Here is a 13,917-nt window from a genome sequence, read left to right as displayed (position 1 = left end):
AAATTCGGTTATAGAACATTTAATAATTTTAACTTGTTTATTATAATTTAATATTATGTGATTTCTAATTTAATTAATAATACAATAAAAAAATTATTTTTATGGAATATACACTGTTTCTATTATATGTAAATTGTCAATACTAATATCAAATTCATTTTATTTTTTTTATACAAACTATAATATCCTTATTTGCTGTGATGCTGCTTTTTATTAATACACATATTATAAATATTAATATTAAATAGTTAATAATATAATTTATATTATAAATAGGAATAAAATCTATTCTGAAATAATGAAGTCTTTGGCCGGTATTCATGATCAGTTCTCATATTTAACGGTTTTAAGCACAATCTTGAAATGTCACTAACCAATAAGAGAACTGTATCAGCATCTTAAGATATTGCTTATGCGATTTAAAATCAGAATAGATTGTGAATACTGGCTTTTGAGAGTGAAACAAATAAATAGAAGCAAAGAAAAAAAAATTAAAACTAATAATTCTGTTAAATATAATACATTATTTTAATAATATTTTATTATTTATCTTTTATGTCTTATAAATAATTATTAGAATCAATTGAGTAAATATAGTAGTCATTCATAAATGGAAAGACAGTGAGATCTGTGGAAATTCACGTGTCACGCACTTCCACAAACAGAAATAACATAGCAGTCAAATTAAATACGCAATGTTCTCTATTTAAATACAATATTTATTATAAATATCTTCTTTTATTTTAGAGATTTTATTAATATTTATTTTTATTTACAAATAAAGTTTTCTTTTTATTTATTGTTTATAAATTTGTTTAATTTGGTCAAACAGATCACTTATAACTCTTTACATTACAAGATGTTGACTATTTACGCGATATGTAATACATTGATGACACCGTAGTTTCGAATGTTAGATATAGTAATCAATATAAAAAGTATAAAAATAAATTAAATATGAAATTATGTACTTTATCACATAAATAAACGTAAATCCCCATTCTTCTAAGAGAAGTTATAACGGCAGAAAATACGAATTTAATTAAAATCTTTATCAATCAATAAATAATAATAGTTTATCATGCGATACTAAATTGAAAAAAATTCAGATAAGCGTTGCATGTGTGTGATTTATATCTTTATTCTAGCTACTTCGAAAACATATATAAACCTGCGAATGCATCTATTCGTTTCAGATAACAAATCAGCAAGATGAGTGCTTTAGTTTGTCTTGTACTTATCGCTCTGGTATACGGCACAGAAGGTAAAAATTCATGAATTATAAATATTTTAACATAACAGAAAAAAACAGATTCAAACAATGTGTATTGTTTGGAGACATCTTTATATTGTTTTTTTGATAAATAATATGTTTTTATAATATCTTTATGACGTTTTTTAGATATGCATGTTGTTTGGGAGAGAAATACCAACATGTTTTACTGATAATACGTCTATAAAGCAATTATTTACCAATGTATAGAGAAAAGTTATTTGAGATAGCGGCGTTTCTGCTAAACTAACAAACGCTATCTATTGGTTCCACCATGAATTTATTACTCTTGGATTGAAAACTATTTAGTAGAAAATTCATTATTAGATCATGCCTGTAGTCATTGCAAAACAAGATTTTAGAATTTTGATGTCTTCAAGTTTCATTAAGATGAGCTTTTAAACCTTGTTTATTATTTAATAAATAAATATTTGACAATAAATTCTTCATGTAGTGATAGAGTAAGGTCGTACTAATAGAAAAATACGGGATATATTGAATTGTTTAATTACAGAAGTTAGATTTGATAATCGTAAAACCATAAGGCGTGGAAATCGCAATATGAGATACCCAGGGTATTTGTAATATGAAATAACCCATGCTCCTATGTTATAGTGAAAATCGTTGCTAAAGTATAAATGTTATTATACAATAATAAAAAAGACAACCGGAATGAACGTCGAGTGCCTATTTCTGCGCTGCTTGATTCAAACTACCTGAAGACGAGTTCTGAGTATAATCTATCGCATGCTTATTTTTCGCGCACGCTGGCTGTGTGTGTTTGTATTTTAGAAACATTAAATAAAGTTTTTTAACTGTAATACTGATATACTTTTCGTTTTACTATCGATTTCTCGGGGCATCTCATATTAGGAGCACAATTTTTTGACTTTGCGATTTGCTCACTTTTCACATTTCTTTAATTTAAAAAAAAAATGGAATTTGAATTAAATTTTACATAACTTTATCTTAAAGCTTATTAAGTTCCCTTCAAAATGACCTATTATTTTTTTTTTAATTCTGCCTATGGACTTCTAGCATTTACCCAAAATGAACTCGGTATCTCATAATAGAGGCCTTTCTTCTACATACATACACTGCCGTCGAAAAGTTTTCGGACATAGAACTTAAAATTGCATAATATTCAGGTCACTGTAACTTGGTAAAAAATCGCAAACAAAAAATAAAAAAGCGGTCAAAAGTATGTTAAAATATAAGTTTGAAGCTTTAAAATGCTTTTTAATTTTTTTGCCGAAATGATTTTTTACCGAGTTACGGTGACCTCAATATTATGCATTTTGAAGTTATATATTCGGAAACTTTTCGATGGCAGTTATATGTGAAAAGTTCTTAATTATAACTTAAATATCCGTTACATTATGTAAACCAATATAGGAGAATACATGCATTTCCCTGTATTTTTAAAATGTGTTTTAACATTAAAAATTAATATAATTAATAAAACTTATGATAAATAAAGAAAATTTTACTTTTAATAAATTTACCCGAATAGTTCATTAGCCATAAAGTTTACACGATGTTTAATTGTAATTGTTTAAAAATGTATATACATATATATATAGTAATGTAAAATATTGTTTGCGTGTACATTAACGTAAATAATTATTTTTATTAACATTATTAACATGAGTATATTAATATGATTAATTAATTTTTGTCAATAAGGAGCTCCTTATATCATCGGCGGTAAGAATGCTAAAATAGGCGAATTTCCGTATCAAGTGTCATTGAAATATAATGGCAGCCACAGATGTGGTGGATCTATTATTGATAAGTACAACATATTAACCGCAGCAAATTGTGTTAATGAGTAAGTTAAATATTCTGAATTTATAACAATATATATTTAGCAGAATTTAATTATAAAACTATAGTCTTTTAACTAAAATTAATCTTTTAGTCGAAAATTTTAGTCAGCAAAGTATTCTTTATCATCAATTATAATTTAAAAATGCATCATTTATTTGACATATTTTAAGAGTAATTCATAATTAATACATTATTTCTGTTGGCATTCTATTCACAAAATTTATAGCAGATATTTTTAACATCTATTTTCAACAACTTTAGATATCCGAGTATTATGTATGCTCCTTTATTCTTAGTTTAGAAAATTCGGTGGATAATCTAAAAGTTCATGCTGGCACAAACTGGTTGGATTTACGAGGAGCAGTTTATGATGTAGAAAGTGTAAGCGTCAACTCTAAATACGACGATCATTTACTCATTAATGACGTCGCTTTGGTTCACCTTAAACATTCTATCATGTACAGTACACTAGTGAAACCGATAAAACTTACGACATCCAATAAAGGATTCGAGGGCAAGCCGTGCACATTAACCGGATGGGGAACTACTTCGGTAATATTAAACTCACGATACGGAAGTTTTGCAGTTATATATATCCAAGAATCAGACGTCCTCTTTTAGAAAAACTAGTTACTTTCTCTTTATATACGTAATAACATGTTAAAAGTAATAAATGAGAAAACATTTTGATAACAATAATTCGCTTGTTGTCATGTTATAGTTGTTTTGCTTATCAATCTAACAATGCAATCTTTTTTAGGTTGATGGAAGTAATTCGAATAATTTACAAAAAATTGAGTTAATAGTTTACCCACAGAAAGCTTGCAAGAGACTTGAATCGAAAGTGAGAAATAGCCATATCTGTACTTTGACTAAAGAAGGAGAAGGAGCATGCTACGTAAGCCATTGATTACTAATATCATAAAACAAATCGATACATGTATATTTTTGATAACAATAAAATAATAAATAATGTTAAATATTAATAAAATACATTATTATAATATAAAAAGTATAATATTAAGTTTAATCGTCTCATTATATGATTACACTTTCACTTACACTGAAACGATTGTAACTATCATTTGCAGTAAACAATTTCTTACTATATAAACACTGGCAATTTATTATTAATTGCATCTTTATTCCAGGGAGATTCTGGTGGGCCATTGGTGGCCAATGGAGCTCAAATTGGAATCCTTTCCTTTGGTACTCCCTGCGCGTTTGGATACCCAGACGTTTACACAAGAGTTTCCAGTTTCGTAACATGGATCAATGAACATTTGAAGAAATAAAAAACATTATTTAATTTATTACACTGCCATTTTATTTTACGTAATTTAAAATTTAATTGTTAATATGTAATTTAAAAAATTATTTGTGTCTCTGATATATGTTTTTTCTATGAGTTAAATAAATTGTCAATGTAAATAACAAATCAATTGTTTTTGTTTATGTACAGAGTGCTTTCGTAACCTACACATCAGTAAATCGGGTTGCCTAGCTGCCTATGGGCAGGGGCACGCTTTACTGATAATGCAAGATATCGCAAGTCCGGCAGGGAATGAGACAAGAGAAACTGAATTTTATTTTAGTATAGTGTAAAATTCAATAATATTATATGAAATATATATTTAATAACATTACTTCTGTAATTGCAAAATTCATAAATCTGCATAATATAGTTATAAATGTGTAATAAGTTATAAAAAGTTAGTAAAGAAAAATCCTTTGAAATATAAATATTAAAGAGATCCTGTAGTGAGAATAATTAAAATACCTAGATGATTATGTTATTAATTTATATTAATTTCAAAGCTTTAGGGTGAACGTAAAGCATAAAGTTAAATATTTACAGATAAATTTTACAATCATATGTTCCATTCAAATTCAGAACTATATCTCTAATTAAAATGACACTTAAAAGTACCAGCAGTTAGTAGGTAGTTAGTGGACATGATACAATTATATTGGATGTAATGTGCCTGATAAATACAAAAATTTGTAATTGAGTTACAGATTATGTTTATTAAAAAATTTCATGTTACAAAAATATGTATTTGTACTGAGAAAAAAATTGCTGTTTAAAAAAATATTAGTTGATCTAACTAAATGCAGCGGTCGCCGGCTGTCAAACAAATATTTGTTAATTCAAACATATAACGTATTTTATAATATATTACGATATTTTATTAACCTAAATATATAAATATTTAAACACTCTCTCTCTCTCTCTCTCTCTCTCTCTTTCTCTCTCTCTCTCTCTAAATAATCACTATATGAACTAAACGCATTTAGTCAAGTTAACAACTTTTTTTCACATTGTATATATTTTATTCAAAACTGTAGATTTTCAAGAATATATATTCATAAAAACGTAATAATTATGTTCAGTATTCATATCCATTCAAAGTGTTCAAACAAAACGTAAACTAAAAATTAAAGTTCCTATAAGTAACCTTTGCCACTTAACTATAATCGACACTTTGATGATTCTAAACGATTAGATAACGTATTGTTTTTCTGTGATCTTTAATTCGATACGGAAGGAAAAAGACAATTGATGTGTTTGAAGTGACTAAAACAATTGAAGTGATTGAAATGATAATGATAATTCTGTTACGCGTATATTATTTTTTTATTCCTTTTATAAATGTGGTCTTTTCGGATATAATGTTAATTGAAAAATTGGATACAACGGGAATGTACTAATAACTTTATATATAATTTTAAAAAAGTAAATTTATAAAAGTTAAAGAGTCTGAATAGTATTCTTCTGCCGATTATTGTTTTTACAGATTTCTATTTGCTCTATGATTGATAGTTATGTGCAGATAGTGCAGAATGAAAGTGAAATAAAAAATTATTTTGTAATCAAATAAAAAATGTTTATAATCATATTCACAAAAATATTTATTTAAGTCAAATGAAAAGTATTTATTCGTTTCTCAATGAATATTAAAAGGAGTATTTATTATTCATTATTCATTTATTTATTTGAGTATTGAGTGTTCATCGGATATACTATATTGGACGAAATAACAAAAAATTTAAATATTAAACTTTTATTGATATACATAATTCTAAATAAATTCGTTGTTTATAAAAATTTAATAAGGCAAATTTATTTAGAGTCATACATATTATTAAATAGTAATTAATATTTAAAATTTTTGTCATTTAACCAATAAGAACGGTCATGTCCGCTATTTAGTATATTTACCTTACTCGTTCTCGAAATTGTTATATCTAATCGAAGTTATATAATCTTTGAAATTTCGTATCTATATATCAATATGTATGCGTATCAATATCGCATGCATATCAAGTATATATATATATATATATACATATATATATATCAAACCACTTCTTTTCTTCAATAATAATTAATCTTTCACAATGAACGTACTCTTTAGTCTCTTGTTTGTTTGTTTGGTTGCAGTCAGCCACGGTAAGCGGCAACAAATATAAAATAAAACATTTTAAACGGAAAAATAATCAGTGGTAAAACCAGTTTGTTCTTTGTAAATTTATATAAAAATTTAAAAATAATCTCTGATTTTACTTATAATGATGTAAATTATAACATAATTGATGTAAATGTTTCCGTAAAAATACCTTAAAAATAAAAAATTTATTTTGTTACATTTATATTGATTTCATATATTTTTAAATATATTTTCTATATATTTATGCCGTCTGCTATTAATATTCTGCGGTAATACTACAGTATAGATAACACTAATTGTAAGTACAACATATATTTAATGGATTTCAATTCAACATTTAAATATATTCCACTGAAATCAAAATTAAATTGATATTTGTAAAGATTGTGTAAAAATATATTTTACATACTTGTACAATCAAGTATATGAGAAGTCAACTATAGCAAATAATATCTAATTTTCTATAATGTTATTTTTTCTGTATAACAATACAAATATAATAGAATTTCTTAATTATTCCAATTGTTTAAATGTGTTTAATTTATAGTTTTATACGTCCTTGAATTTTCTTCTTTATATATATTATAATGCATTTTTGTGACTTCTATAATGTTTCACAGAAATAGAGAATAATTAATTAGAATATAAGTAATCTATAACAATAATTCATATTTTTTTATCATTTTATTAAAAAATTTGATATTATTATTGAGATTAAATTAAGTGATTGAATCTTTTTCGTAATATAACTGTTTCCAAAGACGGCACATTTTCTAATTGATCTTATATATTTAAAAAAGTAATTAAAAACTATTATTGTATTATTTTAACTTGCAAAATCTTTGGTATAAATATATAATATAAATATAATTATAAGAGAAAAATATTTAAATGAAAATTTATCGCAAAAATTATACGTTAAAAATGTTAAAAATCTGTTTAGCTGAGGATCCCTACATCGTCGGTGGAACTAATGCTTTAGATGGAGCTCATCCTTATATGGTGTCTCTGAGACGAAATAACGTCAGTCATTTTTGTGGCGGATCCATTATCTCGAAACGTTATATTCTCACCGCGGGTCACTGTCTTATCCAGTGCGTATTGTTTTTGCACAGCTTGCAAAATATCCCCATAGCAAAGGGTCACAATTAATAGAGTCAAAATAGTTAGGAAGAAATTATGATGTAACTGTAAGATTGTTATAACAAAACGTCACATATTACAAAGACATTCGCACATCGCCATAACATTGCTGTAACATCACATTTATGACAAAGTGGACACTCGTACATTACCATGACGTAACCATGATTGTTGTGATGTAGGTAACTATGATGATTTTTGCTATGGGAGTAAGATTTAAAAATCCTGTGCTAAATCCTGAAGCACTACAATATTTGATTTAACTAATGCTTCATTATTAGCATTTCTTATTATTTCGATTTTTCAGATTTTCTTGGAAAATTTTTAGACATGTAAATATTTAAATTCATTATTCTTCGACCGTATTTACATTTCTTATTTTTTAATAATTAATGTCAACTAATTAAATTTAATTTAAGCAAACTAATATTAATTTCTTATTTATATAATACAATATATAATTCTTATAATTTATAATTTTGTGTAATACAGATTTACTGATTCAAAAAGTCTCAAAAACGTAACAGTTCATGCTGGCACGAATCGTTTAAATGAATCCGGTTATGTTTACATTCCTGAAGAAGCCATTGTCCATCCTGATTATGAACCTGATTTAATATTCAACGATATTGGTTTGCTCCGCCTGAAAACGGATATACAATACAATAAATTGGTGCAACCAATCTCTATCGCCAAGACGAATTCTGTTTTGGTTGGCGACGCTTGCTTCTTGACAGGATGGGGAACACTCACGGTAAGAGGAATATAACAAGCTATATCTTAATAAGTAATCGACAGATTTCTTTACGTTTGTAGAACAGTATAGATATATTACATAAAGTATTACTACTATTCAAATCATCGCTAAATATGAAACATAAAATTAAACTACGATAAAAAAATCTATACCAGTGTCTTTTAGGATTTTATATCAAAGTATATATCTCTCCGTTTTTTCTTATATTTCTTCGAATATTTTTACAGTATTTAGGTGAACTTCCTGATAAGCTTCAAAAACTTAATCTAAAAGTTTACTCACAATCAAAATGCAAAAGTTTATTCTTGACTGTGAGGTCCAGTCAAATTTGCGCATTTTCACAAATTGGAGAAGGAGCGTGTCATGTGAGTATGAATAATTGATCTTAATTAAACACATAATAATATATTAATGAAATAATTTTAATTTTATAAACAAACAGTTATTAAAAAATGATTAATTGTACAAACTTTTACAAAATTCAATGAGTCAATAATATCTTAGTTAATTTACTATTTTATTTCATACTTCTATAAGTATGTGTGCATATGTGTTCTTTATATTTTATTATAAATTCTATACTTTTAAAATATATATTAGCAATTATTCTCTTGTGATATCAAGCATTGCAGTATCATTTCTAACAAATAACTTTTTTAGGGTGATTCTGGTAGTCCTCTCGTCGCCAACGGTATTCAAATCGGCCTTTCCTCGTATGTTCGACCATGTGCTAGAGGATTTCCGGATGTGTACACTAGGGTATTCTCTTTTGCGAATTGGCTTGCCCAGTACATTAGTGTTTAAACTATATCAGTATATCAGTATCTGAATAATAAAATGAAATAACTGTATCACTTTATTATTTATAAAATTAAATTATTACATTAATTGAAATATTTTAATATTTTAAAAAACATCTATAAATATTCTTCATTCAAGTTTATTTTTACAATATGTTATAAAATGACAAACATTTTGAGAGAGGGGGGAGGGAGGGGGAGAGAGGGAGGGAGATAATGTCACACAAATATTTATTAATCTCGTAATCGTATATCTGCGTTAATCTTATATTTAAAGACAGAGCACGGTGTAATGTGGATTTGATGATTAAAATTATACGAATCGTTAATATTGTAAAGAAGACAAATATAATATAAAATTATACGGATCATTAATATTGTAAAGAAGACAAATATAATATAAAATTTATAAAGCATCATTAAGGATGACTAGTACTTATTTTTGAAATATTAAAAATATTACAAAGATTATTCTTATACTATATATTCAAAGACTTATAACAAAATCCGAAGTCGATTTATTGAAGCAATATATAAATGAAATTATAAGTTTTAATTTAAAATCTTTTTTCATACTTTTGTCTTTTTGTAATTTAATGTTTTTTTACAACATAAATGCAAATAGTCATTTTCGTATTTCTGCTTACTGAACATAAATCTATTAAAAAATGTAAAAAACATAAAAGATAATATAATATCTATTTATTAATTGCAAATTGATTATTACTAACAATAAATTACATTAAAGTCTCAATAAGTTACAAGACTTTTTTAATATTAAGAATGGACACATCGTCGCTGTCGCGTGTAATTTAAAAAATCAAGAAATTACTTTAAATAATTTATTTTACGTAGATATACATTAAATGAGCAACAAAATATTTGTGCTCTCTTATACATATACATATGTTCAATATCAATTTATTACAAAGGAGTTAACAAACTAGAATATATGCTTCTACAAAAATATCATTTGTATACATTTATAAGGAACATTTTTTAAAATTTAATCTTGTTTATCTTTTCTTCCCAAAGAAACATATATTGTTCACTGAAAATCAAATACCAAATGTAATATCTATACATCTTAAATATGAATATATTTATTAAAAACACCTTCTCTAATATAAAGATATATAAAAATTTATAAATGCTTTTACGATTAATTATACTGTAACTGTGGTGCTACACATTACTATAAAATTCATTGAAATTATATAAACAAATTCCTGATTAATAATGGGTTTGCCATTAATATAATTTGTATATAGATATAAATGTCGTAAATAACAACGTACATTAATTTGTGCATATTTCCTATCGATACACTTAGATAAATTAAAGTACCATGTGATGATTTCAATCTATGATATAGGATATAAATTGAAGATAACATGTTTAACGTACCATAGTGCTTATCGCCATGAACGCTGTCGCTGGTCTTATAATCGCGTGTCTGGCGCTCACCATCTACGGTAAGTAGTATTTACCATAATAACTTTATGCTCATTATATAATCTTTTTATCGCGCGCGTTATACGTTTCAAATAAGTCTCAAAAAATTTTCATACAAAACTTTACTTTCTAAAATTCTAAATTTTTTTTTCTAGCAGTCTAACTTGTAATCGTAATGATTATTTAATAAATTTAATACTTCTAGTAATGCAAGTCCAAGAGATATTAAAAATTTTAGAAAAATTCTCTGTTTCGCATCTTGTTTAATGTTATTAATTCTTTTAAATATAAGACAAAGATAAATGACTTATGTGACAGTCAGTCCCGAACTGATATCTTTAGCGAAAACAAATGTAAAAATTCTTTTAATCGATAGGTTTGCCACGTCCGCAAATCGTCGGTGGCAATGACGCTCTAGATGGCGCATATCCTTATCAGGTGTCATTGAGAAATTTGACATTAAATTCTTCATCTCATTTTTGTGGTGGAGCCATTATAAGCGAAAATTACATTATTACTACTGCCCAATGTATTAATCAGTATGTACATTCTTATCTTGATCAAATATTTTTAATTATAATTTATTTAAAAATAAATAAAGATTTTTATAGAATTAACATAGATTAATAATATTTTTCAAAAATCGACTACTAATGTAAAATTTTCAGCTCCTAGTATGTATATATAACAGAATACTTATATATAACAAAATACTTATTCTATTCACGCATTTCGGTGTTATCAGTATGACAGTTATCTGAAGTGATGCAAGCAATAACAATCAAAGAAAGGATCCTTTTAAATCATTCAAAAAAATTATTTGAAAATTTTTAGCAAAACTGAAAATGAATGAATTCTCTTTATATTTTATAATATGATAATTATAAAGAACAAACCATTATTGCCTTTTATACCAGTACTCCCCTAGGCATTTGTATCATTACATTTGAATCAAATATTAAATAATTATTATTTGTATGAACCATTATAGATTCGAGAATCCTTACAACGTTTATGTCGTCGTTGGAAGCAATTATCTTAACGCGACTGATGCAGTCAATATACCACATCAAACATATCAAGCAAAAAACTTGATAGTACACGCTGGTTTCAATAATTTACTACGTATTCATGATATTGGTTTAATCCAAGTATCAAGCAATATCACATTTAATGAAAACGTCCAACCGATTGCTTTGTCAACTACCGATCGCAATTTCGATGATTATCCTCTCTTAGTCACTGGCTGGGGAGATCTTTGGGTAAATTTGAAAACATTATAAATTCTTTGCTATTTTTCTTTTTCCAAATCGTTTCTTTAGTTGATGTAAAATTCGGAAAATAAATTTCTTTGAATGTTTTACAAAAAACATCAATATAACATTGTTAATTTATAACTCTAGTTCAGAATTAAATGTATTTTAGACATGTCTATTAAAATAAGCATTAAAGAGTCATAACTTACTTTAGAAATATTGTATCTTATATTCAGTCTTAAATAAAGAACAACTTATTTTAAAATATATCTATAAAAGAGAAGTTAAAAAGGTAGTAATAAATATATAATAAGTTCTTTTCTAATAGGAAAAGAAATAGTAAATAAATATAAAGTTATTTAAAATAATATATATATACTTACAAATGTAATTTGTATATATTATTCATACATTCTTTCTAGGAACAAATGCATACTTGCATACTTATATAAGAAAACAAGAAGTTTACATATAAAATATAAAAATAATAATCTATAGAAAAATTATGATATAAGGATATAAATTTAATAAAATAATGTGTTAAATAAATTAACAACTTCTTTTAGTCGAGCGGTTTAGCTTCTAATCGTTTGCAAGAAATTATAGTAAGAGGATATTCCCATGAGTTATGCAGCAGATGGGCACACATCAAGGAGACTCATATATGTACCTTTACAATGGAGAATGAAGGATTTTGCCACGTAAGTAATCGTGAACTAAACAATATGTGATATCTGTTATAATATGATAAAAAAAACAAGTTTATCAAAAGAATAGTACAATTAACTGCTATCATTTTATCTATAAATTTATATCTAAAAGTGAAAATATAAATTTTTACCGTTTGAATATCTTTTCTTAGAATTTAATAACTTTTATCAAATGTTATTATAAGCTTTTCTTATAAAAATCAGGAAGTTTTAATGTCACACGTTTTTGTCGACTAAAATTAAACATATAATTTATAAAATTATATTGCATTCCAACAAATTATGCATAAATAAAATTTTCTATCAAGCAATATTAAATAAATTGTTACAATAGGGCGACGGCGGTAGTCCACTCGTTGCTGATGGCGTTTTAGTTGGTCTTATGTCATACAGTTATGGTCCGTGCGGTACAGGTACTCCCGACGTATCTACCAGAATATCTTCCTATCGATCATGGATTAAATACTACACAGGGATCTGACACTGTAATAGATCTACATTAAATTGTTATTTCGAAATTTTTTACAATTGCAACATTTATTATTTTAAAACATCAAGAATCAATAATTAGCAATTTCTGTTTAATAAATTATTGTGTAAAGATATAACTATATAAAATGTTTATTTATAATTAGATTTTATGCATTAAGTTTAGACGAAAATTCAAGAAATTCCTTAATACATAGAATTAATATTTTCAACAATTTATATAAAATTGGATTTATCTCTCATAAAAATAAATCAAATTAAAACTATAATTATTTAATATTCAAAATTATATATGTAACTATGATTCATTTTAATTCGTACAAAAAGCAGAAAATTATTTTTATATCTATCCAAATATAATTTGAGTTATACCGTAACTTGCTATTATATGATTAATAATAATCTTTGCTATCGTATGATTAATAAAACTCATTCTAAAATGTTCTGTCGTTATCTCTTTTCGAACACGTAATACCATCCTTCTCATAACATATATCCTTGACGATAACATATATTCTACTAACATATCCATTTCTTTATTAGAGAAGATAGTATTTCGTGTATCAACAATAAAAGCGGAATTCTATTTCTCGTAGGTAAGAATCATACAGAATAGAACATAAAAGGCGCAGCATTAATCTTTTACTTATGTTCTAATAAAATGATTTTTTAGAGGCATATCCCCAAAATAGGGCTCCATAATGAACATAAATAAGATGCATTTTGTCAGAATAATTTTGTTTAATTCTGTA

At 25.8% G+C, this 13,917-nt stretch overlaps 3 protein-coding genes across 3 annotated transcripts; all 3 read left to right on the top strand.

Annotated features, from left to right (window-relative positions):
* Positions 1-1,193: 1,193 nt before the first annotated feature.
* Positions 1,194-4,417, top strand: LOC108767302 (chymotrypsin-1). The gene is made up of 5 exons (XM_018517065.1): positions 1,194-1,264; positions 2,960-3,104; positions 3,400-3,655; positions 3,864-4,001; positions 4,255-4,417. Exons 1-5 carry the CDS (start codon positions 1,213-1,215, stop codon positions 4,396-4,398), a joined length of 735 nt encoding a protein of 244 aa, XP_018372567.1. The 5' UTR covers positions 1,194-1,212; the 3' UTR covers positions 4,399-4,417.
* Positions 4,418-6,503: 2,086 nt separating this feature from the next.
* Positions 6,504-9,259, top strand: LOC108767208 (chymotrypsin-2). Its single transcript, XM_018516947.1, has 5 exons — positions 6,504-6,557; positions 7,499-7,649; positions 8,191-8,452; positions 8,683-8,820; positions 9,116-9,259. Exons 1-5 carry the CDS (start codon positions 6,506-6,508, stop codon positions 9,257-9,259), a joined length of 747 nt encoding a protein of 248 aa, XP_018372449.1. The 5' UTR covers positions 6,504-6,505.
* Positions 9,260-10,672: 1,413 nt separating this feature from the next.
* On the top strand, positions 10,673-13,222 carry LOC108767301 (chymotrypsin-2-like). The gene is made up of 5 exons (XM_018517064.1): positions 10,673-10,730; positions 11,087-11,249; positions 11,702-11,972; positions 12,533-12,667; positions 13,011-13,222. The coding sequence occupies exons 1-5, from the start codon at positions 10,679-10,681 to the stop codon at positions 13,155-13,157; spliced, it is 768 nt and encodes a 255-aa protein (XP_018372566.1). The 5' UTR covers positions 10,673-10,678; the 3' UTR covers positions 13,158-13,222.
* Positions 13,223-13,917: the final 695 nt, after the last annotated feature.

The sequence above is a fragment of the Trachymyrmex cornetzi genome, unplaced genomic scaffold (genome assembly GCF_001594075.2).
Source record: "Trachymyrmex cornetzi isolate Tcor2-1 unplaced genomic scaffold, Tcor1.1 scaffold67, whole genome shotgun sequence".
Taxonomy (NCBI): Eukaryota; Metazoa; Arthropoda; class Insecta; order Hymenoptera; family Formicidae; genus Trachymyrmex; species Trachymyrmex cornetzi.
The sequence above is the reverse complement of the archived record's forward strand: the minus strand, read 5'-3'. Positions and strand labels throughout refer to the sequence as shown.